General features: G+C 47.2%; 1 protein-coding gene across 8 annotated transcripts in view; it reads right to left on the bottom strand.

Annotated features, from left to right (window-relative positions):
- The window catches only part of foxp1b (forkhead box P1b), a 170,590-nt gene that overhangs the window by 61,762 nt on the left and 91,010 nt on the right, over positions 1-17,818 (bottom strand). For all 8 annotated transcript variants that reach the window (XM_076267973.1, XM_076267974.1, XM_076267975.1 and 5 more), the window contains one exon: positions 3,933-4,082. In XM_076267973.1, the coding sequence (XP_076124088.1) occupies positions 3,933-4,082 (150 nt within the window). The remainder of the gene's footprint in view (positions 1-3,932; positions 4,083-17,818) is intronic.

Here is a 17,818-nt window from a genome sequence, read left to right as displayed (position 1 = left end):
CTAAAGGCCATTAGAATTTAGTTTACCTGCTTATAATGCTGAGTCCTATAGATAGCAAGAAGAACGCGTGATGAGCTAGCCTATAGAGAGGTGCAGAGAAACTGCCACAGCTGAACTATCATCACAGAGGGGTATCAGAGTGACACCAATTGACAGTAGTGCAACGATTCGAAATGAAGCCAGCTTGGTTCCTAACCGCCACCATTTCCACTATTTTTTTTTCACACCTTTTATTTGAAGCGCTGGTGACAGCCAAGGTGGCGATGAACTGAAGCGGAATTTATTTGGAGGTACAATTAAAAAGACACGAGTCAGGAGGGGGAAAGCTGCTTATTCTCAGCCCCATTCAGCCACCCTGGTGGTGGCAAGAGCATGTTGGCGCCCGACATAGCCATCCCTTGCCGTGCGTCATGTGGTACGGGGTGCCAGGTGGCTCGCCACTCTCCCATGATCCCTTGCAGCAGTGGGTAGTTAACCACGAGGGCATCTCTCTCTCCGTGGCTCCTTAAAACAAGGCTCGTTTTCGCCGCACACGCACGCTCGCACACACTCACACACTCCACTGCGAAAGTGGACTATCAGTGAGGGTCCGACAGAATTCTTCCCTAATTACCTATTTTTCCACTCTCGATCCCGCGGCTGGCATAATTAGTTACCTGGGGCTGCAATCCAATTTGAAGTGATGACAAGAAAGTGATCCATGAAAAAGTAATAAGTTAAATCCAATTTCAGCCTGCCACTAATTAAATGCACATGGAACTAATGACTCAGGCCCTACCATTCCAGTGATAACCATAATTAGCAAGGTGGGAGTTTTTCTCTCCACTCTCTCTCCTTCTCTCTCCCTCTCCCCCTCCCTCTCTCTTCCTTGGCCACTGCTAGGTGTAAACGGTGAGGGAAAGTGCCATGTGAGCTCCTTTAATTACTCGTGTCATCCCGACGCTAATTTACTCGCGCTTTTTTGACCAGTCAAGTGTGTTTGGGCTACACTCGAGCCCACAGCCCGCCGATGCGCCTGCTGGCAGATGCTTGCGTTCTTTGGTCTGATGGGCAGATGCAGCCAGCAGGTGCTTTCAAGTGACAACGGGAAGATCTACGGTTTGTTCGTTTGTTCACAGCGTTGCGAGAGAAAAAAAAAAAAAAAGGAAAAAAGAAAAAAAAAACATGGGATGATCAAAACACGCACACGTGTTCAGATGAAAAACGACGCGGGGAACGCATTTCATTTAAGTCGACTTAACATGACTTTAATTCCCCTCAAAAGATCTTTCAGGGTTCTCTTTGTAAAAGGTCTGGCACATGACCAATCAACATCTGGTTGATCCCTATCTTCCCATTAAAGTGACAGCTCTGCCACAGTATTGCAACAGTCTTTTGGTGATGCCTTTCTCCGGCTTGAGAGGGTTGATTAACAGGACGGTCGGTAAGACGGCTGAGGAGGCCTACGCTATTCATTAGACATCTTAGAGGGTCTTACATGGAGCCAACTCCCCTGGGGAAAGACAACAGAATCAACAATTCTCCCCTGCTAATGTTACACAGAGATGCAACCTTGGAGTGGCATGATAAACCAGCCGGTGAGTACAACACAGGTGACCAAAGATACTGCACCTTTGACAATAAAACGTAGGATTCATTAGTATGTGAGTACAGGTCATTATGGCATGAGGATAATACCCTTTGACTTCTTGATTGTAAATGGTATCAACTAAATGTCAGTGCTAATATATAAAGACTTGTGATGAGTACAACGGTGGGTTGTATTGGAATGGGAGTGGGCATATTTATGCTGCTGTAAGATGCCTCATTGCAGCTGTCCCACTCGCTCTATTTACCCACCAACAGCATCAACAGAGTATCAGCCAAGTAACCACAATGTGAACATAGTAGAGAAGGCCGTTGACAATCTGCTTGGATACTGCACTGAGCATATAAGGTTCACAAAGACAGCACAGCCGAGCAAAGAAAAGGAGGGGGGGGGGGGGGAGACACACACAACACACACACATGCACACACACACACACACACACACACACACACACACACACACAGTCCACCACCCCAGCGTTCCTTTCAATAGCTGAGTGACAGGTTGGGCAAGCTCTCTGTATACATTAATAAATTAGAATTTTAATTTTGCCTTTGTCTGAGCGGGAGCACGGGGCTGGTTTCTTATGTACCAACAACTGCCCGTGCGCCGGAATGTGCTCGACCGGCCCCCTTTCTCCACTGACCTCTGCTACACAATTCCCAGCCTGACTCGAGGAAACTGTTTGGTTTGATCCTTTCAACTTATTTGAATCTCGACAAATACGCACACAAGCGAAAGGTCACCACAGACATATTTCATCCTCTGGAGCTCTTCCCGAGACATCTGCACAACAAAGCCACTCTTTCACCACCTGACATTAGACCTAGCTGCTACAACAGCTCATTAAAACGGGGCCCCCTATGGGAAACTGGGGTATTAAATATTATATATACACACATACACTCACACACGCACATACACAGATCTACAGAATAGGCCCCCGTCGTATTAATTACCAAATATGCCCTGAAGTCGTTTGCGATTTCGCAGGGAAACAAACAACCCCTCCTTATTCAAACAGAGATACACATCGGCGGCTGTTTCCAACGGCCCTGCCTGAGATCAACGTAAATATTGCATCAGACACGGATAGCTGTTCTTATTTCAGACTGAACAACAACAACAACCGAATAAGCGAGGGGGCTTGTACCGGCAGAAAAATGAAAATGAGAAGAAGGGGGGTGTGGGTCCGGATTTGCTCTTTGCATCACAAAGGGGCCTTCCAAATAAACGCCTCTCTTCAGCCCCCCGGGTGGGGGTGGGGTGAGGGGGTGTGGGGGGGTACTGGGGGTGGGTGGGGGGGTTATGGCTGCTCCTGTCTGCCCCCTGCTGACTGAGGCCGAGAGCAACAGCGTGCGAGGGGTGGGGGGGTGTGAGAGGGAGTGTGTGTGTGTGTGTGTGTGTGTGTGTGTGTGCATGACCGAGAGGGAGGGGTGAGTGAGAGGGAGAAGAAGAAATAGGAGGTAGAGTGGGCAGTGTCTCAGATCTCTTCAGAATAAGAAGACTGCCATCGTGTTCACATTCTCACTTTTTCTCTCCCTTTCCTCTTCTCTCTCTCTCTCTCTCTCTCTCTCTCTTCATGTGCAGGTTCTCTTTCATCAAGCTGGAGTACAGTAGAGCCCTAGAGCACCTTGCAGGCTATAAGAAGCCATAGCCTGCCCCGGTCTCTCCCCTCTATGGCTTTAACCAGCGCCTGTTCAAAACAAACTAACAACACCATGTTCACCTATTTTTTCCACCTATTTCTGATCTAGAGGCTCTACTACATTTGGAAGTGGAAAAGAAAGACAAAAAGACAACAAAAAAGAGGACACCATCTACGCAGATGTCACACAACGTACACCTGACCACGGGGGCCCACTGGTAATAGACAAATTCAAGCACACAACGTGCACAGCCCTGCCTTTGATAATTTCCTGTTTATGAAGTTGGCCTGGTACACTTTGTACTGAGACGCATGCAGTGAAGCAGCAAGACAAACAAACAATGCCGAGGAGAGAGCAAAAACAAAAAGGGAAAAAAAAGAAAAAAAAGAAAAACACACACCAGCTAAACCCTGGTGAACTTCGCTTTTTTTAAGGTTAGCTTTTGTTTAGTTTTGAAGCTGATATCGATGGTATGTGTCCATGTGACTATGTGTGTGTGTGGTTTTATGTGCATGTGTGTGTGTGTGTGTGTGTGTGTGTGTGTGTGTGTGTGTGTGTACATGTGTGTGAGAGAGTGAGAGGTTTTATGTTGCACACAGTGTGAAAGACATTAACCATTAAAAGGGGTTTGTGGTGGGGCAGGAGCACTTGTGCTTGTGCTGTTTTGAACAGCCAATAGTTATGCTACAGCTACCTGTAGTCCGGCTGGCTTCTCGCTGCTCTTAGGAGATTTAATGGCACCACTCTGCTGTTGATGAGACTGCTGTTGCTGCTGCTGCTGCTGTTGTTGCTGTTGCTGTTGTTGCTGTTGCTGGAGGAGAATCTGGCGAGCAACTTGTAGAGCCTTTGAAAAAAAAAGGGGGAAAACAAAAAGATAAAATGGATGAGAAAAAACAGCCACCCCACAAAAGACAAATATTTTTTATTGTGTTTTGAGACTTGAGACATTCCCCAGGGACCATCCTTATTGGCTTTTAACACAACAGATGTAACCCCGACGACAATGTGTTCTTGGCTGAACTGATACAGTTCTCTGCACAAACAGACTGTGCAAAGAAATGAAACAGAATACGTTTTTTTACCCCCTTCTGTCTTCTAGCTTCCTTCAAACAAATTTACATAGTTTCCTTTTGGTGGAACAAGCAGAACAAAAGTCTGTTGACCAAACAAACTTTGTGTGAAGAGAGCATGGGGGGTGGGGGGGGGGGGGGGGGGTGTTGGAGCAAGACATGCGTGGGGTGGCAGACGTTGATAAACAGCCAACACATTTATTTTACTGGCGATAAGTGGAGCTCGAACTGGACAGGAAAGCTGAGAGAGGAACCACTAGCTGCTTTTTGATCCTGCTCTTCCTCCGTCTGTCTGACCCTCACCCTCCAATCCCTCGCTCCCTCCCTCCCTCTCTCGCTCCCTCTCTCCCCTCCAGAAAGCAAATAAAAGGTTTATTGCTGCTCCAAATATCTGTTAAAGGACACGGCCTTCTCAGTGGAAAACAAAATACAGTGCAGTCACATGTTTATTGCTCCAGCTACTCCCTTTTCCCTTACGATAAATAATCAAACATGCCATCCAGAACAAACAAAGCCCAAGAGCTGGGAAAAACAGCGCTCATGAAACCGACATTGATACCAAGAAAAGCAAAGCGCATGTTCCCACAGCGCGTCCGCCTGCCCACCCGCCCGCCTCGGCTAGCCTCGCCGGACAGCCTCGCACCTACACCAGTAAACCATCTGAGTAAATAGGGGGGTGGTGTGTGTGTGTGTGTGTGTGTGTGGGGTGGGGGTTGGGGGGGGGGGGTGGTGGTGGTTCTCATTCTTTCCATGTTCCTCAGACGATTACTCGTCCAATTAAACAAACAGTCCGGGGGCATGGCCAAAGAAATGTCGCCTCTGTGCGCTTGCTCGCTCCCGAGGCCCCTTCGGTCAGCCCAGTCTCCTCGCCTCAGTGGAGGAAGCCTGATAAGTTTGGGTGATTGCCAAAGCGGCTGTTAGAAGAGAAAGAAAGGAAGAAAGAAAGAAAGAAAGAAAAAAAGCACTGCAAAAATACTGCAGATTCAAGACGGGAGGAGAAGAGAGAGAGAGAGAGAGAGAGAGAGAGAGAGAGAGAGGAGAGATGAAGGTGGTAAAAAGGGTGAATGAGAGGAAAAGAAAATATCCCAGCTGGAGAGGAAAGCAAAGGAGGCAAAATGAAAAGAGAGAGAGAGAGAGAGAGAGAGAGAGAGAGACAAGGAGAAAGAGAAAGAGAGAGGGAATGATAAGAGAATGAAGAGGTGCTCTCTGTAGTGACTCTGTTAGAGGCTCTGTAATAAAGAAGCTGTTGAGAGAGGAGGCCGGGTCTCTGGGTCTTGGCAAGGCCACACAGCTGTGCACTGGGGGGGGGGGGGTAGAAAGAGAGAGAGGGGGAGGGAGAAATGAGTGTGTGTGTGTGTGTGTATGTGAGTGAGAGAGGGAGTGAGAGAGGAAGAGAGAGTATGTGTGTTTGCATGACCCTTCAAAAAGACCAAGATTGTGGGATGACATCATAAGGCAAGAATATGACCACAGGCTAAGGCCGGCCACTTCACTGTTTCATCCAGGCTGCCTTTGACCACTACACACTACACTACACACACACACACACACACACACACACACACACACACACACACCAAGCTTATCAGATGGGTCTCACATTTCTGTACATGTCATAGGGCAAAGTTACAAGTGAAAGGAATTCATTCAAATTCTGGGAGAGTGTGTGTGCGTTTGCGACTGCCCGGCTTTGAGCTGTGTGTGTGTGTGTGTGTGTGTGTGTGTGTGTGTGTGTGTGTGTGTGTGTGTGTGCGTAGTGCTCCAAATTTCGTCTGAATTTCTGGAGGGGAGCCCCCTGCCTACACAGACACACTGTTGGCCTTTAGTGATGACTGATCCTGCCTCCCACACAAACCAGCACAGGAACGGCACATGCAAAACCAAGGGGAAAATGGTGCTATATTTAGCAGAGTCAAATATGAATGGGTGACTGTACATTAACGCAAAAAGAAAATACGTTAAAAGTAATTACTGCAATCTGTTGTTGTGAAGGAGAACAATACAGTTGTTCAAGAAGGATTAAAAGTAACTGAAAAAATGTCAAATCGAAATAGACTAGTTTGTAATTGGATGAAGTTATTCAAAGAATGGAGTCTACAGTACATGGTTGATCTCACAAGTATTCTAAATATCGCTTAAGTTAGACAAACACTAGCAAATGAGAAAGGTGTGGCGCAAAACAATGGGCTGTCTGTTGACATGAAAATCACCTCAAGCACAACTGATGAGATTGACATGGGAAACCTGACAAATAAGAAAGAAAAAAAAATTGTTTGTCTGCGGTGTGATCGGTACAAGCAGTCGGCTGTGCCAGCAGGTGGGAGCGGCAGCAGGGACCAGGATATTTGAGTAAACAGGATGAGATATAGGTGCGGAGGCCGCATGCAGACAGAGACATATGGCAACCTGCGTGGCACAAACGCGCCCACCGCTAATCTTCCCAGCGCCTCGGTCAACAAGGCAATTTAATGATCTGCTAACACTGTAGCACGCCCTGTTAAGCGGCCTCCAAGCCACTCGGTTTGACATGCAACACAGTCTGCTGCTGCCATCTCTGGTCTCTCTCTCTCTCTCTCTCTCTCTCTCTCTCTCTCTCTCTCTCTCTCTCTCTCTCTCTCTCTCTCTCTCTCTCTCTCTCTCTCTCTCTCTCTCTCTCTCTCAGTTTCTATCTCTCCACACTCTCATCATGGGAGCTGAAGGTTTATGCACACATTCATTTTTCCCCCTCCAATCCATTGTTACAACAATACGGGGCTCTTAATGGCTTGTGTCGATGAAGTAATTCATGAGGGAGAGAGAGAGAGAGAGAGAGAGAGAGAGAGAGAGAAAGAGAGAGAGAAAGAGAGGGAAAGAAAGAGAGAAAGAGAGAAAAAGAAAGAGAGCAAACAAGTGAGCATGCAAGCGAGAGAGAGAGAGAGAGAGGGAGAGAGAGAGAGAGAGAGAGAAAGAGAGTGAAAGAAAGAGAGAGTGAGAGCGAGGTAGAGAAGGCAATGTGGGGTCTAACTGAGGTACTCTTGAGCACACAATGAGATGAGAAGTGGGATGAGTGGAAGGGGTGCCAGGCTGCGTTTCCGAGGTGAGGTTGGCTGGAGGCAGCGGAATGATTTGCAGTTTAACAAGGCGACTGTTGCTGCCTGGCTTTCTGTAGTGTTAATGTCTGCGCTAAAATAACCCATTATGAGCTGTCACTGTGATGTTTACATAGCTCCCACACTTCTCCCCCTGCCCCCCCCTCTCTCCCTCTCTTCTCTTCTCTTCTCTCCCCCTCTCTTTTCTTCTCTCTCCCTCTCTTTCTCTCTTTCTACACAGAGGCCTACTGCTGTCTCCTCTTTGCCTGGAATTCAGGAGCGTTTGATCTCACATTCAAAAGGTAGCGGCGCTTGATCGACGTACACGTCGAGGAGCCGCTCCAGACGACACCGATAAACTGCCAGCAGATGACAGGCCGGAGCATATAAAGCGCGCGGAGGAGGAGAAAAGGAGAGGAAGAGAAAAAAAAACGAGGGGAACAGCATGTCGTCCAGGGCACTACAATAGCACAAATCAAGAGACGTATTAGGTGGAACTGATCAGATACAAAAACAGTTCAAAGAGGGATAATGCTAACAGATGACTGGGTTACAAAAGGGAGGCAGCGCTCCTCGCTAGCTGCTAGCGGGACGGATGCAAATCAGGGGTGTTTTCTGATAGAATTATCTAGAAGAAAATATAAAAACATAGACAAGAGGGGGGGAAAGAATCAATTTGCTAGTAATGTACATGATGGGTGTAGTAGATATGACGAAGTTGTCCTCTACGAGCCCCCAGTGACACACGTTACATGGCACGACTGACTCACAGGGGGAGCAGTGGAAGAGGGATTCATCCAGCAAGACATTTCACATCGGGCAAATCCTTCATTAAAATTCCTTGTTAGGATTATTTCTCGCTCAGGCCAGGCGCGCGCACACACACACACACACAGACACACACACACACACGTACGCACCAAACAAACCCTCCAGGTATTATTTCTGATTAGAAAACACCCTGGAGGACCTGACAGGGCCTTGTCTTATCGCCAACAAAGCCGAAGCAACTTGGTATTCTTGTCACTCACAATCCCCTTTTTATTTCCCTTTTCAAATATGTTCAAAGTTCACACCTTCACCCTGTGTTAATGGGTCTGACTCAATAAACATCGAGCAGCTTATCTGCATCTGTTTTCACACCATATTAGTGCACAAAAAATGAGAGTTAAAAAGGAAGAGAGAGAGAGAGAGAGAGAGAGAGAGAGAGAGAGAGAGAGAGAGAGAGAGAGAGAGAGAGAGAGAGAGAACACAGGCTGCTCTCATGTCCCAGGGCTATCTAGCAGCGATAAGGGAATGGCTAAGTACTAGATGTCTTTATATGCAGTGTGCGCATGTGGATTATTTACAGACGGTGAGTTTCCCGCTGCTAAAGCCAGCTCTGGGTGCCTTACAAATCCCAGCTCAGAGAATTACTCCACTGAGAAGTTCTTTCTTTCTTTTTTCTTCCATGCACCCCCCCCCCCAACACCCCCCCCCCCCCCCCCAACACACACACACACACACACACACTCTTCAATCCCTCTCCATCATCCTCTCGCATTCATCCAACACCTTCACTAAATAAAACGCTTACAAATACCGACCATCGTGCTGTGGCCAAGTCACACAAATGGCAATAAATAATCTGGGAGCAACTTTGTAAATAAGAGTGTATACATGAAAAACAGGAGGGGATTTAACACCAGGAGGATGGAGGGTCTTAATGGGAGTTAGAGGAGGCCAAGGAGATTTGTCCTCTGTTTCAGAAGACAGGATAGAGGGGGGGGGGCAGAAAAAGAAAAAAGAGGGAAAAAATGACAAAAGGCCAAAGAGTGTGGGTTTGTAACCAAGTGAGTGGTCTCCCTTCAGCCAAGGAGTCCGCCGGGAGCACTGCGCTGAAAAATGAGGGGTCTGGATATTTGTTCAGGCCTATCACGAGGAGAGAGAGAGAGAGCCAGAGAGAGAGAGAGCCAGAGAGAGATAGAGAGAGATAGAGAGAGTGCTTGCTCTTGCCCAGTGCTCACCGGTGTCCTCCCCTCCAACGGCAGGCAGGGAGGACCTTGAATGTGAAATGGATTCAAACAAATTGGCCCCTAATTGCTGGGAGATGTGCGCGCAGGTGTAAGCAGATCCCTAAGGCCAAGGCACGGAGGAGACGAGACGAGAGGAGAGGAGAGGAGTGGAGAGGAGAGGAGCAGGGAGGACCAGCGAGGCTGTTTACTTAGGCGCTAGAGTTTATTAGGCAGGAGACAGCAGCTCTCCGACTGTCCAGCAAAAACACGGCTAATAGCGTAGTGTGCTACTTACCGCTACTTTGTGCGAAGTCGTCGGCTTTCCTTCCCAACACACACAAGCACACACACACACACACACACACACACACTCTCTCTCTTCTGTGTGTTTGTCTGCAGGATCACATGACCATGTCCTAAATGTCAAGGTCATCTGTCTGACTTTCTGAGGCAGCACCACACATTGCGAGTTGCCTAGCCTTGCCCTCAGGTAATCAGTACCCCAGTTCCAAGACGAGCAGTCTTAAACAGACCCAGCAAGAGCTCCTAACACCCCCCCCCCCCCCCCCGCCACTGCTGCCACCCCCCCAGCCGCCCACCCAGCCACCCACCCAGCCAGAGACTCCTCCTGTGGCCACATCTCTCCAGTTGTTCCACCTGCTTTGGGTTACACATTAATAATCGCCCACAAAGTACTTCAGCTGCCTCCTCGCAGTGGCGTCAATTTGGCAAAATTGCCAGCCATAGTCGGGGATGAGAGAGAGAGAGAGAGAGAGAGAGAGAGAGAGAGCGAGAATGTAGAGAGAGTGTATAAGCCACACTGTGTTACAGATTGGGGTGACAATCACTATGTTTTTCGCAGAGGTGATGGGAGGCATTTGATGCACCAAACACCAACATGCAGTGAGAGAGTTGGCTTACTGTACGCGCCGTTTCGCTCTTCTCTCTCTCGCTCTAATTGAAATGCATACTGTATGATAACACGGTACATGGGCTAAAGTCTCGCACATGCGTGAGCGGACAAGCGACAAGGGATCACGTCTATTTATATTAATTGCATTTTCTTCTTCTTCTGGTCGTGTTTTTTTTTTCCTCCCTCCTCCACCGCCACGGATAGGTTTATCTGCAATGCAAAGCAGGGAAGGTTGGCTTTCCCGTAAGTATATAATTAATGCCATTTCCAAAAAAGCCTCTCCCGTATGGAAAGCAGAGACCCAGGCTCAAACCCCGCGCATCGCAGGCCCTCAGAAACACGCTCTCCATCCACTGTTTAGATTCCCAGACTAATTCACGTCGAATACATAAATAAATCAACGTTTCGTACCCCTACTTCAAACCATTATACTCCCCCCTTTTTCGCTTGCTGCTCTGTTCAACTAATCTATTAATATTTATGACAACACTAAACATTTCAAATTGCCATGTTTAAACAATATAACAGCACAGCGTGCAATTATATAAGATGCAAGCTGACTTCAATAAAAATCCTATTCTGTTTTGTCTTCCACCCGCCACACGCCCCTTCTCCAATAACAGGTAATGTTCCGCCATGACAAATGTTTTCTTTTCCCCCCTTTTTTATGTAAAAACGAGTGAAAGGGAGCGAAGTTATTAAACACAAGTGCAGTGTTGGAGGCGGACGCTGTGGTGTGTGACTGCTGATAGAGGGGCTGTGTGTGTGTGTGTGTGTGTAGGGCTGGGGTGGACAGGCTGGTGGGGGTGAGAGTAAACATGATCGCAGATCTCTGTGCCTGGTACGGCAGACTGACCCAACCACCCCACCATATCCCCCCAGTCAGCTCAGCCCAGAAGGTCAGCGCTGCTATGCAGGCCTGACAGATTCCGTTTGCAGTGGGCCCACAGTTTGTTTGGCTTCCCCGAACCCGCTTACCAGCAGCTTAACAACAGATGGCAAGAGAGGACCTCCATTTCGAGGTCTTCACTGAAAGGACACACACATACACAAACACACATCACACACACACACACCCACACACACACACATAAGCATGCAAACAGACAATTGGATACCCAGGCACACATGGAGACACACACACATTATCTCTCACAACTTCCCCCTCAGACCAAGACACACACTTTCTCAGGATTAAGTACAAAAATGTATGCTTCCCCTTTCGTTTCAAATTGAGGCTGGCTCTACATCTCATTGTTTAGAAGATGATGCTGCCAACACAGACATATAAGAAGTTGCCAAAACGAACATGCGCTAATACGCGCACACACACGCACACACACGCACACACACACATCCATCCATCCATATACACAGACAGAGACACACACTAACCGTTTAGCCCAATCATACACAACTGCTCCTTAGTTTGATTCAATAAAAGGCGCAAATCTTTGTGGTGTAAAGGTGTTGCCTGCCTCCGTCGGGGCATTATTGAATGAGCGGTGTGTTTATTGCTGTTGCCAAGCGGTGTAAACTCATAAACACCCTCGCTGCGTACAAGGGAAGCTGTCAACTAAATATTGTTTCCCCGCGCGAGTCGCTCTTCCACGTCAATTACGCCTTTCAACGTGGCGGCCTCAGCATGATGGAGTGGCCGTAAAAATCATTCACATTAATACGCCATTGTGCATCTGCCGCCAAAGGTAATTAAAGAAGTAAATGATTCATAAGAATAGGCGTATTAGCCGTTGAACGCGAGGCAAGAGGGGGCCGCCTCATGAAAATATGTACCATTAAGATACGGCATTTTCATATTCTAGTAATCAGCTCCACTAGCCTGGCGCTGATTTAATCCACTTCACTGGTGGAAGTCTATCAAGGAGAGGGAGGGAGGGAGGGAGGGAGAGAGAGAGAGGGGGGGCTGGAGAGAGGTATAGAGAGAGGGATAGAGAGAGAAAGAGATTCTATGCCCACTGCTTGCCAATCACACCACCATTCCACCAGGGATGCCACTTCCCCAGCACGGAGGGACCCCGGAGGAGAGAAGGAGGAAGAGATGATGCTGAGGGAAGACTGATGAGGGGCTGGAGTCATTTAGACATCCACACTAAAGATACAGAGAAGAGAGGATGAGAAGAGGAGAGGTGGAAGAGGATTGAGATGAAAGAAGAGGCAAGAAGCGAGGGGAAGAGAGCGGAAGAATGGACAAGGAGAGAAGAGAGAGAGCAGACTAGAACAGAGAGGAGTAAAAAGAAGAAAAACATACACATAAATAAATAATCAAAAAAACAACATTGAGAACAATGCAGGCAGGCGCCCGCATCCCCACTCGCTGCCCTTCCCTTTTCCTTCCGAACATGCGACGCCTGGGGATGCCCACCACGGCATTCTCCTGCAATTTCCGTCGACTCGATAAAACACGGAAAACGGTATGGGCATGCCAACTGTGCTGGGTATTTAGATAGCGCTTAGGAAGCCGGTGCAAAAAAAAGAAAAGCCAAATCATTTTTATTGTTATTGCAGTTTTTGTTGGAGGAGTTGCATCAGGTAGTCGTGTAGAGGGAGCATGAGATGTGCGCGTTAAAAGCCGGGCTGAACTGAGTAATCCGGGCAGAATTACTAAGTGCGAAACGCCTTGATTTTCACACAGACAAGGGCTTAGCCATGGCCTCTTCATTGTCACAGCCTCAGTGCCTCCACTTAGACTGAGAGTTGCGGGTTACTTTCAGTAAACTCCTTGAGCCGCTGCTACTGAAAGTACACACACTGCACATGTGTTTTCTCAGTTTCTCCCCCCCTTTTTTTATTTCTTTTCTTTTCTTTAAACTAAAGCCTTGGAAGGCACTTGGGGAAAAAAAAAATCTCTACTCTGTCTCTTCTGTGCTTTTGAGACTTGATCTTTTCAATGACCTCTTTATGACAACAGCAAATGTTCGATCAAAGCGGTTATGTTGCAGGAGAGCCATTATATTAGCAGAAGGGGTCTTGCCCCACCCACCATCTACTGTGGATGGGCTTTCAGTTGGGAGAGCGGAACTCAGTGGGCTAGAATTGGGTTTAGATTCCGTAATCAGGGTTCACTGATATCACTCTGAGAACAGGTCCCATGTTGTCATCTTCCCATAACTGGTGGTCACATACGTTATTTAAGTCGGTCAACATGGGACTCGTAGCGAGGGGACCTCTACTGTATATTAACTGAGCACTGCACGATTTAACATCAACTCAACTTGATTCCCTTTCTTTGTGGAGCCCAAAGTGGGTGTATGAAACATTAAGAGATACAATTAGTGAGAGTGTGTGTCAATGTGTGTGTGTGTGTGTGTGTGTGTGTGTGTGTGTGTGTGTGTGTGTGTGTGTGTGTGTGTGTGTGTGTGTGTGTGTGTGTGCTCGGGCATGTATGCGTTTCTGTGCGTGAGCTCAGGGAGAGAAAATTTTCGATAAATCACGGCCAGCCCAATTGGCCATGGCTCTGGATTGAGTTGCAGTGGAGAAGTCGCTCCATGGGAATATAACAGCTTCTGCTGAAGTCATTCCAAGTTGGGTAATATGATCCCACTGAGCCGGGTAGAGAAAGAGCGGAGAGGGAGGGAGAGAGGGAGGGAGAGAGAGAGAGAGAGAGAGAGAGAGAGAGAGAGAGAGAGAGAGAGAGCAGGCGAGAAAGAGAGAGAAGAGAGGGGGGAAAAAACAAGAAAAAGGGGGGTGAAAAAAAAGAAAGAAATTGCTTTTGTCATAAACTGCCTGGGATCTCAAAGCTGAGGCCGGTCCCATCTCCAATCAAGTGAACTGAAAGCTTCACGGCGTGTTCGGGGATGGGTGGTGGTGGTGGTGGGGTCCAAAGAGAAGACAGTAGAGGAGGAGAGAAAAAAAGTATCTCTTGAGGATGGAGAGATGTGTGGGTGACGTGGTGCGCTGGGTTTAGATTACTTGAAATGAAAATAATCTTCTGACTTCTAGACAAAACGTTGTGCGTTGTGTGAGCGTCTGTGTGCGTGTGTTTTAGGATACTGCCATGCTTTGGACAGGCGTCACAGAAGCAACGTCATCGGAAAAGCCTCGTAAGTGTAAGAGGTTTGCTTAACAAACACTGGCCAAGTAATTAGCATGCGCGTTTGTGTGTGTGTGTGTGCATGTGTGTGTGTGTGTGTGTGTGTGTGTGTGTGTGTGTGTGTGTGTGTGTGTGTGTGTGTGTGTGGTGGGGGGGCTGTGCATGGCCAGAATTGGACGTTGTCAATCTGCGAGACCCACCTTGGGCATGCTGCCTGCCCGCGACACCTCCCAAGCTGCAAGCTTCAATAAAAGTTGAGGCAGAGGATGATCACAAGGCAAATTAAGTTATGTGCCAAGCTTAAAGGGCTTACACAAACATGTGATGAAAATATTAAAACCCGGCAGTGACTGTGGGAACGAGCCCGCGCTCGCCTACTCCAGAGGAACACTCTCACTCCCAAGATCCAATGACAAAGGACTCTTCCAATAACAAACACCTAATATGCCTTTGGAATAAGGAACTGTAAATACATGAGGCAAATAAATGGAGGTCATTGTCCTGTAAAATGGGGATTTTTATCAGCCGGCCTAAAATTGGCATGGCATTTCAGAGCACATGGACAGACATCAATGGGTGGATGTGGCATTATAGGTTACAATCATAACGTAATGGCCTTTTTTATACACACTCACACACCCACACACATACACACTCACACACACACACACACACACACACACCAGGCCACACACACACACCAGGCCACACACACACACACACACACACACACACACACACACACACACACACACACACACACACACACACAGCCGCACCTTATTTACAATCCCCTCCATTTCCATGAGAACTATGCCCATTGCAGTGAATGAGCCAAATCAAAAGTGAGGCGCAGATATAAAAGTGCCTTAAACAACAAGCTCTGCAGGAACCAAGGGCACGTCGGCTATAGAGCAGAGAATGCAAGAAAATGACAGACTGCAGTTCACCCCCATTAGCTTGCTATGTGTGTGTGTGTGTGTGTGTGTGTGTGTGTGTGTGTGTGTGTGTGAGAGAGAAAGGGGGGGCAGAGTGTGTGTGTGTGTGAGAGAGAGAGACAGTAAGAGAAAGAGAGAGAGAAAGAGAGTGAGAGAGAGTGGGAGAGAGAGAGAGAGAGAGAGAGAGAAAAGAGCATCTAGCAGCACACGACCTGTGAACAATCTCCGATCTCTTTAAATCTTGGAATGGGATTGCCACATTAATTCTTTGGGAACTGTAATCTCTCAAGCAAATCAAATTACTCTCATTAACTGAGCAAGAAAACTGCCTCTATAATAAGTATGTATAAAAAAGTATTTATTACCAATAATCACCCCCCACTCACTCACACATACACGCTTGCACACACACACACACAAGGTTGCCTACTACGTTTTTTTATTTTTGCTGATTAGGTGTAAAATTGAGAGACCGGAAGGACATTTTTGTGGGGACAGGCGCTCTCTATCTCTCTCTCTCTCACACACACACACACACACACAGCCTGTAGGCCACAGCCTCAATCACAGCCCCAACCCAGTCTGTCTCTCCAAAAAAAGAAAAGCATCTCTTCCTATTAAATATTCTTGCCATCCATAGGCCACCGCTGTTAAATAAAACCCAATTAAGCCACATCAAAAATGTAATAGAAAAACATATCAAAAGACTAATAAATATGATTCGCCTCCATTAAATCAATTACAATAAGAGGCCAGTGGGTCATTCATTTGTGGGATTAACATAATTACCTGTTTTTCCCCCCTGTGTACTCATTTACTCTTCCATACATTGGGGACTTGCCTGTCCTCACAATCTACAGAAACGGATGTGTGAAGGGAGATGATCTAAATGAAAGCGACGAGACCCAGGGAGTCTAGTCTGGCCTAGATAGAATCACCAGCACAGAGAGGAAAACAAATGCTCAGCACACCATAGGCCTGCTCTTTGATCTGGAATGCACATTTCACTTGCTGGGACTCATAAAAAAGGTTCAAAATTAACACACAGACACAGACACAGACACAGAGACACACACACACACACACACACACACACACACACACACACACACACACACGCACGCACACACACACACACACACACACACACACACACAATCAGGATCTGGCCAATCTGGACTCAGTGTCATGGCCTGGAGAAATTACAATTTTAGGTATTTTTAAATACCATACCAAATCTATGATAGTTTTAATCAAATACTTTGTAAGGCACTATCATATTTATGAATGTTTGTTTTAACCTAACTTATGAATTGCTTGTTCTTGCACAGTGAGAAACAGAAGCACCTATTTTTCATTTCACTGCATGTTGAGTGAACGCATCACTCAGACTGAAATGGTGAGGAGTTTCAAATGCAGCCCTCTTCAATGAGCCTGCTTTCAGATTGGCGGATGAAGGAATGAATGAATGAATGAATGAATGAAGGAGTGAGTGAATGACAGCATGCTTGTACTGTACACATCACAGACACCAAAACAGCAGGCAGAGGGAGGCCAAAGTGTCTGCATTTCAGCGAAGAGACAAGTTGAGGCAGCTGCAGCTAAGCATCTCCACAGTAACCGTTTAACTTCTCAAACAGAGAGGACACACCCTCTGGTGCTAGCACATTGCATGATTCATACCTGGCAGGTGAAGTCTTCCTGTGCCACACACACACACAGGCACGCACACACACACACACACACGTACATATGCATACCCACACGTACGTACACAGCACAGCTCATCAACCTACTGACACTGGTTCCTCGACAACAAGACATTGAATTACGACACACACACACAGGCCCCATTACATGAGGAGACAGCAGTGTGTTAACCTCTGCAAAAAAAAAAAAAAAAGAAAGAAAAACCCTCGGAGATAAAATAAAAAATAAATCAGCTTCCTCGAGCCCATCATGTTACCCAAGCACTTATAAATGAGACTACTTAACGGCAAAAATAACAAATGGTGTAAAGCCTGCTGAGGATGTGTTTGATGATAGATGGGCATCTACGTGTGTTTAACACATGAAAGCTCCCTCGGTTAGACTACATGTGGAATATCACATAAACACTTTATAAACATGCAGTTGTAAGGATAATTATTTTGATTGCGGGCTCACACCAGGCCTCTTGTCTCCTCCTCGACATCTGTTAGAAATATGGGGCAAAAAAAACGGTTTCTGGCTGCAGATCAGGTGGTTTAAAACAGACAGAAATACACACACACACACAAGCGCGGTCACAGACATACAGGGATTACCACACACAAGCATACACATACACCAATGTGAAAACACAAACAGGCTTGTTTTTATAAACTTTGAATTTTCTAGTGCGTTTACACTTTCGCCCGTCTCTGAGGCAACTGAGCGGAACGGCGAAGCCCCACCTGGCGTGACGTGATCCCATCCCCTCCCGCCGAGGAGCATGGGATATGTGGAGGACTCCCCACCGCGGGTGGCTCTGGCCATGCCCTGCCTGGGGAGCCGCATGCACACAC

This window comes from Alosa pseudoharengus, unplaced genomic scaffold (genome assembly GCF_046254945.1).
Source record: "Alosa pseudoharengus isolate Yale_2024_CS ecotype anadromous, Long Island Sound unplaced genomic scaffold, YU_APseudo_1.1 YU_APseudo_1.1_scf_5, whole genome shotgun sequence".
Classification (NCBI taxonomy): Eukaryota; Metazoa; Chordata; class Actinopteri; order Clupeiformes; family Clupeidae; genus Alosa; species Alosa pseudoharengus.
Note: the sequence above shows the minus strand (reverse complement) of the source record. Positions and strands in the feature narration are given on the sequence as shown.